The sequence below is a fragment of the Oryctolagus cuniculus genome, chromosome 18, assembly GCF_051225735.1.
Source record: "Oryctolagus cuniculus isolate XC-2025 breed Fujian yellow rabbit chromosome 18, ASM5122573v1, whole genome shotgun sequence".
Classification (NCBI taxonomy): Eukaryota; Metazoa; Chordata; class Mammalia; order Lagomorpha; family Leporidae; genus Oryctolagus; species Oryctolagus cuniculus.
In genome coordinates this window covers 65,440,974-65,463,106 of record NC_142884.1, presented here as the reverse complement: position 1 = coordinate 65,463,106, position 22,133 = coordinate 65,440,974, and the positions used below count along the sequence as shown (strand labels likewise).

Genomic DNA, 22,133 nt, shown 5'->3' with positions numbered 1-22,133 from the left:
TAAAGAATACTCTGGAATTTTTCTGTGATTCTAAAATTGCTCCTAAAAATAAAGTTTATTCCCCAGCTGTTGCAAACATCTAGGGGGTGAACTAGCTGATGGAAGACTGATCTCTTTCTCTAACCTTTCGAATACATAAATTAAAAAAAAAAAACTGTTAAAAAATAAAAACAGACAAAAACTAGTTACACAAGAAACCAAAAAAAGAGATTTATTTGGACATCTTGTTCTCTTAGCCTTTACTTTATACAGTCTCATGGAATCATTATTTAGTTCAGTGAACACAGCAAATAACAAAAACTGAAAAGGAAACTAATATTTATTTAGTATCTAATGAATGCTAGAGACTTTTACCTAAATCATTTCTTTTCCTCCTTACTACTGTCTCTATTTTTCAGTTGAGAAAAAGGAAGTGCACAACTAATAAGTGGCACATAAGAGTCCACTGATTTTCTGAAATCTCTTCTTTCACTCACTCTATGTGCATCCAGTATTTAAGATACTGATTTTTTAAAAATTTATTTATTTACTTAAAAGCCAGAGTAAGAGAAAGAGAGAGAGACCGAAAGAGGTATCTTCCATCTGCTGGTTCATTCCCCAAATGGCTTATAATAGGCAGGGCTATACCCGGCCAAAGTTAAGAGCCAGGAACTCCATACAGGTCTCCCACATGAGTGGCAGGGTCCCAGGTACCTGGGTCATTATTTACTGCTTTGCAAGTGCATAAGCAGAGGGCTGAATTGGAAGCTGAGGAAGGACTGGATTCCAGGCACTTGAATATGTGATGGAGGCATTCCAAGTGATGGCTTAACCAACCCACTGCACAACAATGCCCACCCAGCACTAATTTTTTTTTTTTTTTGCAAGACAGTTATTCTTTTAGCTTCTTAGGTCCCTCATACACATTTTTAAAAAATAAACCCTGTTCCTTTTTATTTTTTAAAGATATACTTTATTTATTTGAGAGTTAGAGTTAGAGAGAGGAGAGGCAGAGAGAGAGAGAGAGAGAGAGGTCTTCCATCTGCTGGTTCACTCCCCAATTCGCTGCAACGGCCAGGGTGAAGCTAATCCAAAGCCAGGAGCCAGGAACTTCCTCCAGGTCTTCCCACACAAGTGCAGCACTTGAGCCATCTTCCACTGCTTTCCCAGGCCATAGCAGAGAGCTGGATCAGAAGTGGGGAAACCGGTACTTGAACTGGCACCCACACGGGATGCTGGCACTGCAGGTGATGGCTTCACCTGCTACGCCACAGCGCTGCCACCCACCCCCCATACACATTTGACAGGAGGTATTATATATCAAAAGTACAGCTGGTAAATACAAAGGTATGGTTTAAGTTCACACCATTTTGCCTCCCTGGAAAAAGGATAATTACAAGAGAAATAAGGATCTGGGAGAAAACAAAAATTCACTGACTGCGATTAATAAGACTCTATGGGTGAAGGATCAAAGAATCTTCTCAAAATTAAAGAAAACTTGGGACAGGAGTAATTATATGTGTATGTACAGATACATACACACATACTATTCCAGTAGGCAGAGAACCATAGAATTTAAGAAATGGAAGGAATTGTGAATGAGAAAACTTCAGACCGACACACAGGGTCCATGTTAAAATTCACATCCAAGAGCCTGATTCCCAGGAATTATGTTGTTTTCTTCAGCATTTCAAGTCTTCGGTTAAGATCTTCAAAGTCAACCTCTTCAGAATCATAGGGGTCAATGAATAGGCTTGCTTGAAGTTTTACACCAGACAACTTAGGCAGCATGAACTTATCAAAACCAATCTGGGCTCCAGATTCTGGCTTATGAGAAGTTGGGGGGTTGAGTCCTGGGTCTATGAATTTCAACAAACATAATTAAAAGTCAATACAACTTCTGAACGAAACCCCAGCTCAAAGAAAATAGACTACTCTTGGCTTTTGAAACTGCAATACACACTATGACTATAAGGCTGCACAATATCCCCATCACACAAGTGGTAGTATTAGTCATATAGACCTTGTAAAAAAGATACAATTTTTCAAAACTTGTACCAGGATGACGGAGTATGGTAGTGGTTTTACAACTTGTTTGGTAAAAGACTTCTTTGCAATCTAGTGAAAGGAACAAAACATCTCCCTACAAAAACAAAATTTTGCCTACTACTTAAGAGGGTTCCTCGGTGGACCATAAGCTAAGAATCCCTGGCTTAATTCAAAGTTATTCACTTTATGGGGTCGGCGCTGTGGTGCAGCAGCTTAAAGTCCCGGCCTGAAGTGCAGGCATCCCTATGGGCGCCGGTTCTAGTCCCGGCTGCTCCACTTCTGATCCAGCTCTCTGCTATGGCCTGGGAAAGCAGAAGAAGATGGCCCAAGTCCTTGGACCCCTGCAACTGCGTGGGAGACCCAGAGGAAGCTCCTGGCTCCTGGCTTTGGATTGGCACAGCTCTGGCCGTTGTGGCCATCTGGGGAGTGAACTAGCAGATGGAAGACCTCTTTCTCTGTCTCTACCTCTCTCTGTAACTCGGTCTTTCCAATAAATAAAATAAATCTTTAAAAAAAAGTTATTCATGTATATTAAGATAATCGAAAATGAATCTTGATGTGAATGGAAGGGGAGAGGGAGTGGGAAAGGGGAGGGTTGTGGGTGGGAGGGACGGTATGGGGGGGAAGCCATAGTAATCCATTATTCGTACTTTGGAAACGTATATTCATTAAATAAAAGTTAAAAAAAAAATTAAAAAAAAAAAAGTTATTCATTTTAGAGACCTTAGCTCAGGAACTTGGTATATTTACATTAGACCAAATTCACAGTAGTGATGCCTCTAATAGGAGTAGCTTTATTCTCCAGCCAACCTTGATTTTCCAATTTTTGGAATCTCCTAAATATTGGGAAGTTCATTCCCCCTGAATTGTATCATGAATTTCAAAACATTATCCATATTCATATTGAAAGCTGTTATCCATTATACAAAAACACCACACTGTACCCCCTGGTAAGTCACTAAACATGCATCTCTTGTCCATTGGATATAGTCTTTTAACAATTCAAATTCCTTTAATGCATTTGAAGCAATTCCAATGTCTACCAGCATTCTCTATACTTACAAGGAGGCAGTGGAGAGAGGGAATCATCCTTCTTACCTTCATTATTCTGAAAGAAAAAAGATCACTGAGAAGTAATTGGCTTAAGTTCCAAATGCATGTTTTTCACATAGCAAGCCTGGAATAAATATTTCTTAAAATTAACTAGAAAATGGGGTTGGCACTGTGGTGCAGTAGGTTAATCCTCTGCCTGGGGCGCCGGCATCCCATACGGGCACTGGTTCGAGTTCCGGCTGTTCCACACTTCCTTCCAGCACTCTTCCTATCCAGCAGTGGTAGATGGCCCAAGTCCTTGGGCCCCTGCACCCAAGTGGGAGACCCAGAAGAAGCTTCTGGCTCCTGACTTCAGATTGGCTCAGCTCAGCCAATGTGGCCATTTGGGGAGTGAACCAGCAGATGGAAGACCTCTCTCTCTCTCTTTACTTCTCCCTGTAATTCTATTTTTCAAATAAATAAAATAAATCTTAAAATAAAAAAGAAAGATGTTCTGGCAGTTCCTGTATTCCCTTTCTGGATTCAGTTTTCTATCCATACTGACCTGTCTTTCAGGAGGAAAGGATGGCAAACAAGGAGATGGCCCAGGTAAAGGCCCCAGTGCAGATGCTGACGCCTCAAGTGGATCACCAGTTCCTGCTACAGTCCCACGTTCTTTGCCAAGGGCATCTTTCTCAACATCCTCAGTCAATCCAGTTCCATCCAGGTCTGCTGGGGCTTTAGCCTGAGGCAAGAGGATGAGAATTCCACTGGGATTCTGAATGTACTATACATTCTTTAGTGCATGTTTATTACATGCCTAACACTCTTAGAAGCACTGGAGAAGATATTAAACGCAGAGAGATGTGGATCCTGCCCTCATGATGTTTATAATCTCATCAATGGCGGTCAAAAGCAGACTTCCAGATTTCTAGAATGCAGCCCTCTTTCTCATCTCTCTTTCAATGACTTTAAGTATCTAGGAAGTCAGGCACTGCAATATACTAGTGGTTAAGAGCAAAACATGGGTACATATAGATATGCCTATGAGAAAGTTTAATAAAGCTTAGTAATAGTGTGCTCTGTATTTATTCATTCTTTTGACAAAATCTATTGCCCACCTGCTATGAGGGCACTTCAAAAAGTTCGTAGACAAACAAAATTAAATAGTAAGTTTATAGGGTAAGTGTTTAGCCTAGTGACTAAGATACCAGTCAAGACACCCATATCCCACATCAGAGTACTTGGCTTCAAAACTTGGTTCCTGCTCCTGACTCCAGCTTCCTGGTAATGTGGCTTCTGGGAGGCAGCAGTAGTGGTTCAAGTGACTAGATTCTTACCATCCATGAGGAAGACCCAGATTGAGTTGCTATCTCATACCTTCAGTCCCAGCACAGTTCTGGCTGATGTAGGCTTTTGAGGAATAAACCAGTGAATGGGATCTCTCTCTCTCTCTCTCTCTCTCTCTCTCTCTTTCTCTCTCTCTCTCTTTCTCTCTCACTGACTTTCCCTTGTCCCTGTCACTCTTCCTTTCAAATAATAAATAAACCTTAAAAATGGTAATGCACTGGCCGGCGCCGCGGCTCACTAGGCTAATCCTCCGCCTAGCAGCGCCGGCACACCAGGTTCTAGTCCCGGTCGGGGCGCCGGATTCTGTCCCGGTTGCCCCTCTTCCAGGCCAGCTCTCTGCTGTGGCCAGGGAGTGCAGTGGAGGATGGCCCAGGTGCTTGGGCACCCTGCACCCCATGGGAGACCAGGAGAAGCACCTGGCTCCTGGCTCCTGCCATCGGATCAGCGTGGTGCGCCGCCCGCAGCGCGCCGGCCGCGGCGGCCATTGGAGGGTGAACCAACGGCAAAAGGAAGACCTTTCTCTCTATCTCTCTCACTATCCACTCTGCCTGTCAAAAAATAAAAAAAAAATAAAATAATAAATAAAAAAAATGGTAATGCACTAAAAATACTATATAAAATTATCTTTGAGGAAGCCAGCATTGTGGCACAGTGGGCTAAGCTTGCCGCCTGTGCCACTGGCATCCCATTTGAGTGCAGGTTTAAGTCCTGGCTGCTCCACTTCTGATCCAGCTCCCTGCCCTGGTAATGTGCTTAGGAAGGCAGCAGAAGATGGCCCAAATGCTTGGGCTCCAGAACCAAAGTGGGAGACCCAGATGGAGTTCCAGGCTCCCAGCTTCAGCCTAGTTCAGCCCTGGCCATTGCAGACATTTGGGGAATGAAGTTGCAGGTGGAAGATCTCTCTCTCTCTCTCTCTCTGTAACTCTTACAAATAAATAAATAAATATTTAAAAGTAAATAAGTAAATTATCTTTGGGTTATGTGTATAAGTTATATATGGCATGTGAACAAAGTTTGGGTTCCATCCCCAATATATCTCATTATGCATATGCAAATATTCCAAAATCTAATATTAAGAACTAAAAAATATTTTACACACCCATGTATATAACATTTTCAATAGCTTTATTTTGTTTCTCTACTCTATTGTTAACTTACATAGATCTGTTGGGGAGAGTATGTGGGCAGAGAGAAAGTACAAATTCACCTGCTTTGCCGGCGCCGCGGCTCACTAGGCTAATCCTCCGCCTTGCAGTGCCGGCACACCAGGTTCTAGTCCCGGTCGGGGCGCCGGATTCTGTCCCGGTTGCCCCTCTTCCAGGCCAGCTCTCTGCTGTGGCCAGGGAGTGCAGTGGAGGATGGCCCAAGTGCTTGGGCCCTGCACCTGCATGGGCGACCAGGAGAAGTACCTGGCTCCTGCCATCGGATCAGCGCAGTGCGCCGGCTGCAGTGGCCATTGGAGGGTAAACCAACGGCAAAGGAAGACCTTTCTCTCTGTCTCTCTCTCTCACTGTCCACTCTGCCTGTCAAAAAAAATTTTTTTTTCACCTGCTTTACAGTAATTCCAAGATTTCTGTGGAAGCCACATCCCTAAGTAGAAAAAAAATCTTCCTATACACACTAAAAATCTCTGCCTGTCAGTCAGTTCTCCCCGCCTGAGGTACTCACCACAATGGCTGCCTTGTGTTTATAGGGCACATTGTAGTTCTTAGCAATTTCTGTCAAGTACTCTTCCACTAGAGTCGGGGGTAGAGTACTGAGATTTAATTTATACATCAGCTGCAAAATAAATGATAGAATTGGTCACACACACCCATACAAAATAAGAAATGAGTGTGGGGAATCTTTCAACTGAGATTCATTGTTCTTCATTTTTCTATTTCCTGATATCTACAATGTTTAAGTTTTTAAAATGTATAATTTATAACCAAGAAGGGCCGTGATTGAGAGTATGTAAGACAATTTTATCCTAGAGTTAAGAAACTTCACACCAAGTAGAATAAGAGGAAGACAATCAACATAGGAAAACGTATCTTGAATGAAGAATCCTGATCTTGTGATATGTATTTGAATTATGTCAGGGGTGGTATTCAATATGTTCCATGAACCAGCACAACATGGTACGAGCCAATCAGAGCAGACATCCTGAAAGACAAGAATGTCAACTAGCCGGAAACAGCTGTCATGAACAGGTCTCGGAGTTCCAGTGGAACTGGAATCTGTGTGGTCATGAGGTGACAGGTGCAGAAGCTGAAACTGCTAGGTTTCATTAGCTTCCATCTTATTAGTAAGTTATGTTTAAGAAGTTGTGCGCCGGCACCGCGGCTCACTAGGCTAATCCTCCGCCTTGCGGCGCTGGCACACCGGGTTCTAGTCCCAGTCTGGGCGCCGGATTCTGTCCCGGCTGCCCCTCTTCCAGGCCAGCTCTCTGCTATGGCCCGGGAGTGCAGTGGAGGATGGCCCAAGTGCTTGGGCCCTGCACTCCATGGGAGACCAGGAGAAGCACCTGGCTCCTGGCTTCGGATCAGCAGCGATGCGCTGGCCACAGCAGCCATTGGAGGGTGAACCAACGGCAAAAGGAAGACCTTTCTCTCTGTCTCTCTCTCTCTCACTCTCCACTCTGCCTGTCAAAAAAAAAAAAGAAGAAGAAGAAGAAGAAGTTGTGCACCTGTTTTGAAAAGTAATTAGCTCAGCTTTCTTGGCTTCACCTTTTTCATTCCTTAGTCCAAAACCTTTATATATGTTGCTTTGCCCCAGTGGAAAATTTATTTCTAAACATCTTTCAGCCTGCACAAAATTATTTTATGTTATGAATTTGCTTCACCCAATCTTCTAGGTTCAGAAAAACACGTATCTCCATAAATGGTATTACCTGAGAGTTGACAGTTCCGATCTCATTGGTTTGACATAGTTGGCCATACTGTTGGCTGTATTTTGCACACAGCTGATTGGAAACCTGCAGTGACCCATCATCAGGAAAGAAAAGCAAAATTCATCAAGTTGTGTCAAATTTGCTTAAGAGGAAGAATGGCTGAAAAAGCAAAAGTTACTCTCTTGTTACTTCATTGGAATTATGTTCTCTTAGGATCAAAACAACAATAACTACAAATGTTTTACTTAATTTGAAGTATATGACATATGTAAAACTTAAAACCTCTAATTCTATGCACTTTTAAATTAGGAAACTCCTCCCTCAAAGCCTTAAGTTTTGCTTTGTTTTAGTTAAGGCTTATTTATTTTTCTACCATTGACATTAAAATGATTCATTTTTCACTTAAAGGTTAACAAAAGAAAATACTTTTTTGGTATCCTTTAACAGATGAAGAGTCCTCAAGTAGCCTATAATTCTAGTCAAGTAACCTTCACCCAGCATCATGGCACAGACAGTTCAAACTGAGACCAGTGTTGTGTTGCAATTGATTAAACCACAGCTTGTGCCACTTGCATCCCATATCAGAGTTCCAGCTACTCCACTTCCAATCCAGCTTCCTGCTCATGTGCTTGGGAAAGCAGTGGAAGATGGCCCAAGTACCTGGGACCCTGCCACCCAGGTGGGAGGCCAGGATGGAGTTCCTGGCTCCTGGCTGTGGCCTGGCCCCGCCTTGGCTTTTGCAGCCACTTGGGGAGCAAAACAGTGTTTGGAAGATCTCTCTCTCTCTCTCTCTCTCTCTTCCTCTGTCACTCTGCCTTTCAAATACATACATAAATAAATCTTTACCAAAGGGGGAGGGGACTAGTCAAACTTACTATTTTTAACTCAGGCACTTCTGACTGAAGTCGAGGAGCTGCCCAGATTAGTGTAGAAACGGATTCGGCCAGACCGGGATCTAGTTGCCTGAGGAAAGCACACAATTATGAGACTAAGGGCTTTAATGCTTTGTTTTTTCTTTTCCCTATTTCAAAGGTAGGCCATGGGCAGTGCTAAATATTAAATAACAATTTTAAAAATTAAAATGGCATGTAAATCTATATGAAAATATATATTTAGATACATATGTATATATGTTTATACACACAGTTACTCATAGAAATTACTCATCTATATATATGTACATATATATGTGTGTATGTACACACACAGACACACACACACAGACACACACACGCTCTGAAAGGAAAGACACGACAATTCTTGTCTCCAGCCTAGGACATAAATCTCAAGGTTTTGCCCCTAGGAGATAGTAACACTACTGAACACACTTGCTGGCAGAGGACAAAGTCTGCGACAGAGTTGCTGGGAGATCTCCAGGGCCCAACTTGTTACAGTCTGTCTGATGATACTTGACTTTTGCCTTGCTTGTACAAGTTGGGGGAGGGGGCTGGGGGAGGGGGAAGAAAACCTGCTTAGAAGGTGTCTGAGAGGGGAATGTTTGGAATTTGCTGTGGAGACTATTTCCATTCAAGAGCCCTGGGGGCCCTTGGGCAACTTCTGGTGCTAGAGTCAACAGTCTGCAGGTTAATTACTCCCTGAAGGGTTTTGTGGAAAGATCGAGATCTCTCCCAAAACGCTGGTGTGTGAAGGACATGGGAGGTAGCCTCTCCACATTTTCTGCCTGACAGGTATGCAGCTGGTCTGGGAATCTGTGCTGCTGTAGGTGATCATACCACATATTTTTTATTTTACTTACTGATTTTTTAAGATTTGTTTATTTTATTTGAAAGGCAGAGTTAGAGCGAGGAAGAAGAAGAAAGAGAGAGAGAGGTCCTCCATCTGCTGGTTCACTCCCCGGATGGCCATAACGCAGGAGCTGTACCAATCTGAAACCAGGAGCCAGGAGCTTCTTTCAGATTTCCTACATGGGTACGGGGACCCAATCACTTGGGCCATCATCCTGGCTTTCCCAGGCCACAGCAGAGAGCTGGATCAGAAGGGGAGCAGCTGGGACTCAAACTGAAACTGTTTTGCTTATCAATATTTCCTGAAATTCATAAGCTGTTTGGGTTCTTGACACATATTCAGAGAAGAATTCTGAATACTGGCTCAACTGACCAGGCAACATGGTATGTTTTAAGGATTTTATTCAGTGAGAGAAATGCATAGGAGAGTGAGGGCTTTGTCTAATGGAAAAAGAAAAGTCTAGAGATTAAGTTGCAGTCCATACCAAGCAGAGAGCAGGCCAGGAGCCAGCCATGTGCAGAGAGCATGCAGGCTCCTGGAAGGCAGCAAGGGCAACAAAGGGCAATAATGGTAAAAAAAGGGGCTGGGCCCACCGTGTTCCAGGCCTTTTATCCACTTCCAAAAGGGTGTGGTTACGCAGTCTGATTGGCAAGTGGGCATATAGGTGGGATCAGGTAGGGGCGTGAGATCACACAGGAGCATGGTGAAGGTGTGGTTTTCCAGCCCACAAATCTAATCAATTTCATCCTATCTGCCTGCCTACATCAAAACTAGCAGTGATATGGGATGCCAGCACTGCAGGCAGCAGCTTAACCTGCTATGCCACAGTGCTGGCCCCATATAAGCTTTTTTAAAAACAATAATTAGGGGCCAGCGCTGTGGCTTAGTGGGTAAAGCTGCCTCCTGCAGTGCCAGCATCCCATATGGGCACTGGTTAGAGTCTCAGCTGCCCCACTTACAATCCAGTTCTCTGCTATGGCCTGGGAAAGCAGAAGATGGCCCAAGTCCTTGGGCCCCTGCACCCACGTGGGAGACCTGGAAGAAGCTCCTGGCTTCTGGCTTTGGATTGGCGCAACTCCAGCCGTTGCGGCCAATTGTGGAGTGAAGAAGTAGATGGAAGACCTATCTTTCTCTGTCTCCTTTCTTTCTCTCTCTGTGTAACTCTTTCAAGTAAAATAAATAAACCTTTAAAAAAATAAAAATTAATTGGGGCCAGCACTGTGGTGTGGTGGGTTGAGCTACCGCCTGTGGTGCTGGCATCCCATGTGGGTGCCGGTTTAAGTCCCAGCTTCTCCACTTCTGATCCAGCTCCCTCTTGGTGCACCTGGGAAAGCAGCAGAGGATGGCCCAAGTGCCTGGGCCCTTGCGCCCACGTGGGAGACACACACAATGCTCCTGCCTCTGGGCTTCCATCCGGCACAGCTCTGACCATTAAGGCCATTTGGGGAGTGAACCAGCAGATGCCTCTCTCTCTCATTCTCTCTTTCCTGCTTCTGCCTCTCCCTTTCAAATAAATATTTCAAATAACTATTTCTCCATTTCAAATAAATACATAAATCTTTTTTAAAATAAACACAAAATTTATTTTATCAATTAGAAAGGCAGAGAGACACAGAGAGAAATCTCTCATTCACTCCTATTCCCCTCAAATTCCTGCAATAGCCAGGGCTGGGCCAGACCTAAGTTGGGAGCCAAAATCTCAACCCAGGGATCCCATGGTGGGTGCAGGGACTCAAGTACTTGAACCATCATCTGCTATCTCCCAGAATGTGCATCAGCAGGAAGCTGGACTTGAACCTGGGCACTCTGATACAGGATACAGGTGTCCAAAGCAGCGGCTTAATCACTGTGCATAGCCTGTCCCCAAAACACTCATTTTTCTTCTACTGAAGGTGCATATGTTCAAAAAAAGGAATGCCTTTGAGTCTTTCTCCCAGACCTTTAGGACCTGATGTCAGTCAGGGGAGATCTCTTTCCTGCTTGGATATCTTGGAAACAGCTAAGAGGAAATCCCTACACGTCCTGACCAGAGATTTAGAGGAAGTAGGAGAGTTTTTTCAGAAGTTACAATATATATCAGGTCCAAAGAACAAAGAAATCCTGTCTGACTTTGAGCCCATAACACTTGCAGCTGGAGCAAGCACTTAGCCTAGCAGCTGAGATGCTGTTTAAGATGCCCAGCCACGCTCATCAGGGTAGCTGGGTTCAATGCCTGGCTCTGCCTCCTGCTTCCTGCTAATACAGACTTTGGGAAGCAGCTTTGATGGCTCAAGTACTTGGGTCTTTTTGAGCCTGTGAATTAAGGCACTCACTTCGTGGCGTGAATCAAGCTGAACCGCGCCAGCAGCAGGTCACAGTACAGCTCCAGGATCTCCATGGCCTCCACCAGGTAGTCTTCCCGGATTACGTGCTCCACGCGGATCCGGGCTCGCTCATCCTTCCCAGCAGCCAGGTAGTCAGCGATCTCCTTCCTTGCTTTCTGGGTCTGCTCGGCTGTAGCACAAAGCCCAAAGAGGAAAACGAATGCACCGAAGAGAGTTAAAGCAAGTTATATAACAGTGTGAAGCAATGTTTTTAGTAAAATATACATTTAAAATATGCACAAACTGCTGCGGCCGCCACCGCCGCCGCCGCCGCAGCAGCTGCAGCGCTGAGGTACTGGCGCGGATGCGCAGGCGAAAGTCCGGGTTGCCTGCTCAAAGCTGAAAGTTCCCTCGGAAGAACAGTCATCTCCCCAGCCCATCATGGCAGACGAAATTGATTTCACCACTGCAGACGCCGGGGCATCCAGCACTTACCCAGTGAAGTGCTCGGCCCTACGCAAAAACGGCTTCGTGGTGCTGAAGGGACGACCATGCAGAATAGTGGAGATGTCAACTTCCAAAACCGGAAGGCACGGCCATGCCAAGGTTCACCTTGTTGGAACTGATATTTTCACGGGCAAAAAATATGAAGATATTTGCCCTTCTACTCACAACATGGATGTTCCAAATATTAAGAGAAATGACTATCAACTGATATGCATTCAGGATGGTTACCTTTCCCTGCTGACAGAAACTGGTGAAGTTCGTGAGGATCTTAAACTGCCAGAAGGTGAACTAGGCAAAGAAATAGAAGGCAAATACAACGCAGGCGAAGATGTCCAGGTGTCTGTCATGTGTGCAATGAGTGAAGAATACGCTGTAGCCATAAAGCCGTGCAAATAAAGAGGGGGGACATCAGGCCTGAGCATACTGTTTAGGTCCGGGTCAGCTCCAGATCTAAAGTCTGATTCTAAGTTGTCACCAAAGCTATGGCCTTCATAAGCCACCTCATTTTTTTTTATTGTTTTCACATTGTGCTGGGTTAGTTTAGTAAGCAATTGGCAATTTAAGAAAATAATCAAGATGTATAATTCTTTATTCTTAACTTTGTAGGTGTCTTTCCTATAATGTTCCTGCGGTTTTCAGTTTGTGAATCCAAGAAACAGACAAGGTAGCTTCAGCAGATGTGATTTGTATGAGAAAATCATTTCTGCATTTTAGTTAATGAAAAATAAACCAGGGTTGTAAATCAATGTAACATATAGTGATATTACAATACCACATTAAGGTGAATTGCTTGGCATTAATTTCAGGCTTAATAGTAAAGAATCCATGTAAAAGTGAATTGAAATTATCACAATTTCAACCTCTGGCAAAAAAATCTTTAAGCAAAAACCATGTTATCAAAAAGTACAGGTATCTTGGTGGCCACGTGCAATCACATGTATTCACTCAGTCATACTGCTCTTTGCCAAATGGTTGGCAAATTTGAAATAACCTTATATGGTGGTTTTAGTACCTTCTTGTGGTTAACATGGGCATTAAATTGTTGGGTGAATACACAGGGATTTCATAAAGTTCATGGAAAATGGAATTAAAAGGTAAGCTTATTTTCCTGTAAAAAAATTTCAAATCAAAAGATCATGAAAAATATGTATTATGATAAAACTATGCATAGGATTTCAAAAATTTTTGCACCAGAACAGCCTTCCATTTTCCACAAACTTTTTGAAGTGTCCACTTACGAGCAAGTCAGACTGTAAAGAAGACAAAAAGGACAGTGGCAAAGGGGTTTGGTTAAAGCTGTAGGTTTTTATTTGAAGCCTTTGTAATCAGCATAGTAAAACAAAGTTGTTTTTAGTTATGGTTTTACTTTTAACTTTTGTAGCACCACCTGCAACCCTACAACAAAAGTGGTGACCCGTGTTTACAAGATACCGTACAGCACTTTCTTTTAACCTTGTTAATTAGAGTTGCCATTTATCAGCAAGTACTGCTTACCAACCACTTTTCATTAGATGTTTTAACATTAAAATATTTGTTAGTCAAAAAAAAAAATACACAATAAAGTTACGTCTTTTGTATCAGGTCAGTGCTTCTCAAAGCCCCATCCCCAGAGCAGCAACGTTAGCATTACCTGGGAACTTTTTAAAAATGTAAGTTTTTAAAACTTACACAGTGCTGTGGCATAGTGCATAAGGCCACTGCCTGCAGTGCCAGCATCCCATATGGGTGCCAGTTCAAGTTCCAGCTGCTCCTCTTCTGATCCAGCTCTCTGCTATGGCCTAGGAAAGCAGTGGAAGATGGCCCAAGTCCTTGAGCCCCTGCACCCACGTGGGAGACATGAAAGAAGCTCCTGACTCCTGGCTTCGAATCAGCGCAGCTCTAGCCGCTGTGGTCATTTGGGGAGTGAACCAGAGGATAGAAGCGCTCGCTCTCTCTCTCTCTCTCTCTCTCTCTCTCTCTCTTTCTGCTTCTGCCTCTCTGTAACTCTGCCTTTCAAATAAATAAATAAATCTTTTTTTAAAAAAATGCAAGTTCTTGGCCCAGAAGCACTGAATCAGAAGAACTCTGGAAGCAGAGCCCAGCAGCTGGCAGTGTAACAAGCCGGCCTTGGGATTCTGCCCTGTTGAAGGCTGACAACTCATTCTAGGGGGTTGGTTTGAGAGGTGATCTTTATCATCTCCTTTCAGCTTGCCTTAATTTCCTAAAGTATTCCATGATGAATACCCATTACTTTTGAAATTAGAAGATGAGTTATTTTCAGAAGGAGAATGCAGGGCCTGGTCTTGTGGTGTGGCAGGTTAAGCAGTTACTTGTGACGCCTGCAGCCCATACAAGCATCTGTTCGAGTGCTGGCTGCTCCACTTCTTTTTTTTTTTTTTAATATTTATTTTTATGTATTTGAAAGAGTTAAAGAGAGAGGTAGAGACAGAGAGAGGTCTTCTCACTCCCCAGATGGCCGCAATGGCTGGAGCTGCGCCTATCTGAAGCCAGGACCTTCTTCCGGGTCTCCCACATGGGTGCAGGGACCCAAGCACTTGGGCCATCCTCTATTGCCTTCCCAGGCCATAGCAGGGAGCTGAATCAGAAGAGGAGCAGCTAGAACTCGAACCGGTGCTCATATGGGATGCCGGCTCTTCAGGAAAGCAATTTAACCCGCTGTGCCACAACGCCAGCCCCTGCTCCACTTACAATCCAGCTCCCTGCTGATGTGCCTGGGAAAGCGGTGGCAGATGGCCCAAGTGCTTGGGTCCCTGCCTCCTATTTGGAAGATCTGGATGGAGTTCCAGGCTCCTGGCTGTGGTCTGGCCCAGTCATGCCCATTGCAGCCATTTGGGAAGTGAACCAGTGGATAAGAGAACTCTTTCTGTCTCTATGTCTCCCTATTCTCTCTCTCTCTTTCTCTCTGATTTTCAAAGAAATAAATTTTTTAACAAGGAGAATACATGTAGTGCTTTGCATTTTTTTTTAACAGGCAGAGTGAACAGTGAGAGAGAGAGACAGAGAGAAAGGTCTTCCTTTTCCATTGGTTCACCCCTCAATGGCCGCCATGGCCAGCGCACTGTGGCCAGCACACCACGCTGATCCGAAGGCAGGAGCCAGGTGCTTCTCCTGGTCTCCCATGCGGGTGCAGGGCCCAAGCACCTGGGCCATCCTCCACTGCATTCCTGGGCCACAGCAGAGAGCTGGACTGGAAGAGGAGAAACCGGGACAGGATCTGGTGCCCCACTGGGACTAGAACACAGGGTACTGGCGCCGCAGGATTAGCCTAGTGAGCTGTGGCCAGTGCTTTGCATTTTAAAAAATGTTTTCATATACAGAGTGCAATTTGATTGCAGTGACACCTGTGTGAGTTTGTATTGTTATTTGCATTTTACAACTGAGAGGATTACGTCTCTGAGGGGTTAAATAGCTTGCCCCTGGTTGAACTGGTACTCAGAGCCAAATATTCAGATTTCAAATTCTTACACTTTTAAAATAACCATACGAAGCTACAGAATGGAAAAGTAGTCATACTGGAGAAGTAAACGGATGTGGCCAGTCCCAAGCCAGTTATTGGGACAGGCAAAGTCTTTCCACCTTGTGTTACGACGTGATGAAGTGATCTCACAAGCCAGAAAACCTTCTGAGCCTCCCCCTTCTATAGTCTGCCCACCATACTCTAAAAGTGACGCTTACCCAGGCATTTGTAAAAAGAGGAAAATATTAATCTGGATAGTAACGTGTGTCATTGGATTGTCAGGACCCAATAAAAGAACATGTGGGCATGCAGTTTGGAATTTACAAGGGCTGTGTATATATCATCAATATCATTCTCATTAACAGCAACAATTTTGGGTCCCACTTTATGTGCCTAATATTCATTCATTTTTACTACTTCTTTGGTCTCTATTAAATAATGCCCTGATATCTGTGATATATCGCAAAAGAATTCCCAAAAATAAATTTAGAAGTTTTAGTAACAGCTTCATCCCTCTCACTGGATTATGGTGATGCGGTAGGATTATTGACTGAGCACTCAGAGAACTGCATTTAAAAACTTTTTAATTCATTAATTTTCATTTTGTTTGAAAGACAGAGAGAAACAGAGAGAGATCTTCCCTTCACTGGGTCACTTGATAGATGTCCACCACGGCCAGTGTAAGGCAAGGCCAAAGCCAGGAGCTCAGAATTCCATCTGAGTCTCCTTGGCAAGAACCCAGCCAAGCACCTGAGCCGGCGCTGTGGTGCAGAAGGTTCAGCCCCTGCCTGCAGTGCCAGCATCCCATATGGGCTCCACTTTGAGTCCTGGCTGCTCTACTTCTGATCCAGCTCCCTACTAATGCACCTGGGAAAGCAGCAGAAGACCCCGAAGCAGCTCCTGGCTCCTGGCTTCAGATCAGCCCAGCTCCAGCCATTGCGGCCATTTAGGGAGTAAACCAGTGCATGGAAGATCTCTGTCTCTCTCCTTCCCTCTGTATTTCTGCCTTTCAAATAAATAAAACAAAGCTAAAAAAAAAAAAAACACACAAACAAAAAACAAAAAAAAAACAAAAACAAACAAACAAACAAAAAAAAACCATGTGGTTGAGTGCTCACTTGCTGCCTGCCTGGATGCATTAACAGGAAGCTGGATCTGAAGCAAAGAAGCCTATACTCAGCCAGGCATCCCAGAATAGAACGTGGTGGCTAGGTGGCAACTTGATGACTGTGCCGGACCCTGCTCCAGAACTGCATTTTTGTGCAATACTTATTTCACCTGAACTTTTCTTCTAATCAGAGATCTTCAGTTTTTCGGTGTTTTAAGAATTAGCATCTTATGTGACCCACTACAGCGAGGACAAAGCAAAGACAATGCAAAGACAACAGAAAATAAGTTAGACTTCAAGAAAGAAGACAACACTTGTCAGTAGAACTCCCCCATTCATGGGTGTCAACTCTGCTTGAGCCGACCCCTGATATAAGGAATGACATTTTTTGTGTGTCTGAGAATAGTCAAAGAAGTTCTTCCAGAATTTGCCCGGAGGGCTCAAACTTAATAGCTACTGTCCATTTGCAAAGAATGACTAGAGAAACTTTTTCTGTCTTGGGAAAGAGAAGTCCAGTAATCTGGACGTGGTTTTACATTTCAAACCTTTGGAGACTTTAAAAAAAATAAACTTTATTTTTAGATAACTGAAGAGTCCCATGCAATCCACACAGCTTAAAAAATAAGACAGGTACCAAGAATCCTCTACCAGGTTTTTGTCAATGGCAACGTCTTGTTAAACAGGAGAGTATCACAACGAGGATGTTGACAATGATGTAGACAGGATATAGAACAGTCTTTGGAAAGCTTTGAAGTGAATTGGTCACAATAAACATTATTACCACATCCCTGCAAGTCAGAAACATTTCTTTAAATGCCAAAATTGCTAAGTGGGATCCTGGGAGACAGACAGCCTCAATGATAGCACTATGATCTGGGAGGCAGCTTGTGGTGTTGCCTGCAGTGTTTACTTACTTTTCTTTTTTTCCAAGACTTTTAAGCGATTGATAACCAGTTGCAAGTTAACCCGAAGGCGATCAGCTTTGAAGGCAGAGCTGAACATTATTTCACCAGAAGTCACAACAGCTCACAAATCACCTTGATGAAAGAGCTCCTCAGAGAAAGAGAAAATTATCAATATTATGAAAAGCTTCAGTTTTTCTACACCCACTTTATTGACCCAACAAGTCCTGTGTAGGGGTGGCCGTTTGGCACATAGTCCTCTAGTCCCATATCAGCTCCTCCTCTGCTTCTGATCCAGCTTCCTGCCAATGTGCACCCTGGGAGGCAGCAGCAAATACTAGAGTCCCTGCCACTCACATCGGAGACCCAGATTGAATTCCTGGCTGCTGGCTTCAACCTGGCCTAACCCTAGCTATTATAGACATTTGGGAGTGAACTAGTGCATGGAAGATCTCCATTTGTCTCTCTACTTTTCAAATAAAGATGAAAATAAATAAAAATTATAGGGAAAAAAAAGCCCTTTGTAAAGAATTTCTGGTATGGGGCCTACGCTGTGGCACAGTGGGTTAAAGCCCTGGCCTGAAGTGCAGGCATCCCATATGGGTGTCGGTTCTAGCCCCAGCTTCTCCTCTTCTGATCCAGCTCTCTGCTATGGCCTGGGAAAGCAGTAGAAGATGGCCCAAAGTTCTTGGGCCCCTGCACCCACATGGGAGACCCGGAAGAAGCTCCTGATTCCTGGCTTTGGATTGGCACAGCTCCAGCTGTTGCGGCCAATTGGGGAGTGAACCAGAGGATGGAAGACCACTCTCTCTGTCTCTATCTCTCTCTGTAAATCTGTCTTCAAATAAAAAAATCTTAAAAAAAAAAAAAAAAAAAGAATTTCTGGTCACTCAGCAATGGCATGAATGCACTTGCTTCTCTGTGGAACAATTCTGCAGACAGGTATGACGCTTGCAGTCCTAGTAAGGGCTGGGTTTATTCAGTTTATTCTAATCATCAGTGTTTTTACTTCAACCTCTGAGAGTTCTGCAGGAAGTTTCTAACAAACTGAAAGTTTCTGGCAAGTATCTGAGGAAGTAGACAAGAGAGGGAAATCCCCTACCCTGAAGGGCATACTACTATTAGTCACTTACAGAAAACCTGTAAGACTGCCCTCTAAATTTAAAAAAAAAAATGAATTTGAAAGGGAAATTCCCTTTATAATCTAGAGAGGTCACATGTTAAAACTATGTGGAAATGAGGAAACTGAACCATTCAGAGAAGTTGAACTTGAATCACTTCAAGTTCAAGTCTTGAAAATTGTGTATGTCTACATTTGGACATTTAGAAGCTGTTGAATAATAATATAATACCAGTCACCCATACATTTCTAGAGAAAGCTAAACTCAATAAATATTTCTATAACTTAAATGTATGTCCAAGATTAGTTGTTTCTGGCATTGGCACCCAAAGATAAAATTCCTTTCCAAAAATGACTCCTTTACATGCTGAAGTATATAAGCAGGAAGACGTAACTGTAGGGGGAAAAAAAACCGCCCACTCCTCCTGTCATGATAGACATGGTTTCCCACATACTAGCACTGACCTCTGGTTTGATTCCTAGTATGAAAGAGTTGGGATGGTTGTCTGTAACCCCCCTGACTGTCCTACAGGTGTAGAACAATCTCCTGGGAGGCCTTAGGCAAGACAGAGAGCTAGTTTGAAACTCCCGCCTGTTTAGGGAGAAGAACCTGTGTAGCAGGGTTCTGTCCTTGTTTATTTCCTTCTAACACAGTTGCTCATCAGAAGAATTCAATCTTCACACAGCTATGGGATTCAATGGGAAAACAGAGAAAGAGGAAATAGTGGAGAAGGCAAATGAAGCTTAACTTTGCAGTTCTCAAATGTCCCAGATAGCTTTAAAAATCCTCCTTTAGCTCAAAGTCTCACAACTCAGTGGAAATTTAAAAGCTCAGGGAAGAAAACGAAGAACTTTCAGATGAGAGAAATTGAAAACACCTTCTAAGAGGGTGAGACAGGTGAGCGGAGAGCAGAGGAAGAGGAGTAAAGGAATTCACAAGAAAGTCTCCCAGCTCAGGATTCCTTTGTGAAGACTATTCACCGATGTCATTCAACAACTATTTTTTGAACCAATTATCCTATTAAAGACTTGGGTCTACTTCAAATAAATGACTTAAATATTTGGAATCATCCAGATTCCAGAGAATAATGGAGAATAATGCACATCTTCAGAGAAATTAAGTAACTTTGGGTTATTTTAGTGTCATAAATCTAAAAACTACATAAGTTTACTTATCCCAAATGTTTCTGTCAGTCTGTTACTATGGGGGCTTCCTACCGTCAAGAATACGACCAAAGGAATGAGGATTGCTTGGAGTAAAGTGTTCCGGAACAGGACACAGAGGAGATAGGACCCACCCTTTCGGACCTGCAGCACAAACCAGGAAATCACCTGTGTTTCACCAATCAGAACATCTGGTTTTTTAAACAGACACGCCTTGGCTTTGGCATCACGTCCTTATGGTAAAGGCTGGCAGCCAAAAGAGCATTTTTCGCTCGCATCTACCCGTGTCTGCTCTTTCAACTTTGTACAAAACAAAACAGCTGTCTGAGTGTGCATCTTGATCTGGGGAGAACTGGCTACTCTTGAATATTTGTGGAAGATGAGACAGCTTCTATTTTGGCAGTTCTAATGCCAGTTTAGTGAGCTAAGCACCGAACTAGAAACATGAATGCCGGTTGGCGTCAACACGGATTCACGGAGTGACTACCAGACTTCCTTCTTGGCCAAACTGAGAGAGGAAAGTGATTGTCATGAATAATATATTTTTATAAGATTTATTTTATTTGAAAGGCAATGTTACAGAGAGAGAGAGAGAGAGAAGGAGGAGAAGGAGGAGGAGGAGGAGGAGGAGGAGGAGGAGGAGGAGGAGGAGGAGGAGGAGGAGGAGGAGGAGGAGAGAGAAAGAGAAATCTTTTCCATTCACTGGGCTACTTCACAAATGGCCACAACAGCCATGATGGAGCCAGGCTGAAGCCAGGAGCCAGGAGCTTCTTCCGGTCTCCCACATAGGTACAGGGGCTCAAGCTGGGTGGGAAATAGAACATCCAGGACTCAGACTGCCAGCACTGCAGGCCTGGTCTTTAACCTGCTGAGCCACAGTGCAAGCCCCAGCACTAATATTAATATTCTTGAAGCAAAGCCCTCTGCTGATTTCTAGGACAGCAGGAGTTTCACTGTTTTACTCACTTGTGCTGAGTATATGTGTGCTGTCTGTGGTAGTGTCTAATAATTTTCATAATTCTTTGTGCCTATCCGTATATAAAATATACGTAAAATGTATATGTAAAATATATGTAAAATATGTAAAATATATATAAAATTGAAGCATAATGATTTCCTAAAATCTGAGATCCGTATTGTATTTGTATCTTACTAATTTTTAAATATCTAAGATATTATTCTTATAAAAATTCAAACAATAACTTAAGTTGTTTTTGAACGTCTTCCAATTTGGGATTTTTTTTTAATGAAGAAAGGATAACTAGTTATGTATCTTCCCCTCTTGTATATCTATTTATTTACATATACATAAATATATGCAACTCTTTTAACATTAAATAAATGATTCACAATATTGGCTTTTGTTTTCCCTTAACAAGATGATAAGTTCTTCTATCTAGATCTTACTCCTATTCTTTTTGCAGTAGTGGAAACTGAGGCTTAATGTGGTAAAAATGCAGATAGCCACATATTAGGGACCAGAAACTAGCCAGTACTTTTTTTTTCCCCAGCAGTATTTTGTTTGTTTAAACGTTTGTTTATTCTCATCTAGTTGAAAGGTAGAGCAACACAGAGATTGAGAGGGAGAGAGAGAGAGAGAGCGCTTCCATCTGTTAGTTCATTCCCTCAAATGCCCACAACAGCCAGTACTGGACCAGACCAAGGCCACGAGCCAGGAACTCCATCCAGGTCCCCCAAGTGGTTGGCTGGGGGCCTTGCACTTGAGCCACCACCTGCTGCTTCCTGGGATGCATTAGCTGAAAGTTGGGTCAGAAGCAACGCAGCCAGGAGCCAAACTGGAATTTTAATATGGGATGCAGGTGCCTGGGTCACAACGCCTGCCTCCGCCACTAATTATAAAATTGAACAAAGATTAATTGTTATCTATTGAACAGAGTTTGTCTCTCCAATAGTCAAAAATTTCTTAGTTCGTTTTCAGAAAATATTAATAGCTACTTAAAAAATTACAGCAGTAATCCAAACACAAATACAACCACTTTCGTTTTCATTTAAGTGATAGGCTCATGTTACTATGAAATCTACTACTTCGGAATGAATGGGAATCTAAGATTTCGTCGAGTAGTCAAACCTTCCCACTCAGTCAAGTTATTTCCCACTGTACTAACCCCATTCTTCTTACTCCTCACAAACGTTCAAGTCTGGGATCGCCTCGCTTTCCTGGACTGGGTCACTCAGGGATTCCCCGAGGTTCCCAAGGGGAGGCTTCACTAGGCAGGACCGAAAGTCCAGGAAATGGGGGTCACTGATGGCCACGCCCCAGTCGTTGTTTTTGGGAACCCCCCAGTATTTACTGGGGTGTAAAGATCGCGGGGTTATTGTGGGGTCAGGGAGTGGGGTCAGAGCACAGCCCTATTCACAGGTCCCAGGGGTTGGAATCTGTTTTCCCACCAGATGGGAGAGTAGCAGCGATGTGCGATTGAACAGCGGTACCCACCCCACCCTGCCGGGAGACCACTGCGTCGCTCTCTGGCCCGCGCCGTGACGTAATTTTTCTGCGCCGGGGGCGGGACGCGCTGACGCCAT

General features: G+C 43.6%; 1 protein-coding gene and 1 pseudogene across 3 annotated transcripts; one reads left to right on the top strand and one right to left on the bottom strand.

Annotated features, from left to right (window-relative positions):
* Positions 1-929: 929 nt before the first annotated feature.
* On the bottom strand, positions 930-22,109 carry LOC103348513 (IST1 homolog). 3 transcript variants are annotated; one of them, XM_008257563.5, is made up of 9 exons: positions 19,644-19,766; positions 17,318-17,453; positions 11,341-11,521; positions 8,158-8,245; positions 7,283-7,366; positions 6,079-6,189; positions 3,626-3,805; positions 3,091-3,136; positions 930-1,838 (listed from the first exon to the last, which is right to left on the bottom strand). In XM_008257563.5, exons 2-9 carry the CDS (start codon positions 17,403-17,405, stop codon positions 1,648-1,650), a joined length of 969 nt encoding a protein of 322 aa, XP_008255785.1. In that variant the 5' UTR covers positions 17,406-17,453; positions 19,644-19,766; the 3' UTR covers positions 930-1,647. The 3 variants fall into 3 exon arrangements, with proteins under 3 accessions (XP_008255785.1, XP_051702944.1, XP_089176544.1); XM_051846984.3 differs by having other exon boundaries at positions 17,318-17,456; positions 19,644-19,741; XM_089320418.1 differs by lacking the exon at positions 19,644-19,766 and adding an exon at positions 22,045-22,109 and having other exon boundaries at positions 1,516-1,838.
* LOC100354348 (eukaryotic translation initiation factor 5A-2 pseudogene) lies at positions 11,667-12,384 on the top strand (annotated as a pseudogene).
* Positions 22,110-22,133: the final 24 nt, after the last annotated feature.

Coding starts and splice junctions, on each gene's coding strand:
- LOC103348513 (XM_089320418.1), bottom strand. CDS start 17,405: ATGTTCAGCTCTGCCTTCAAAGCTGATCGCCTTCGGGTTAACTTGCAA. Junction 8,246..11,340: donor AGCTTGATTCACGCCACGAA/GTGAGTGCCTTA, acceptor TGCTTTCCTCAG/GCAACTAGATCCCGGTCTGG. Junction 3,137..3,625: donor CCTTTCCTCCTGAAAGACAG/GTCAGTATGGAT, acceptor TTTTTCTTTCAG/AATAATGAAGGTAAGAAGGA.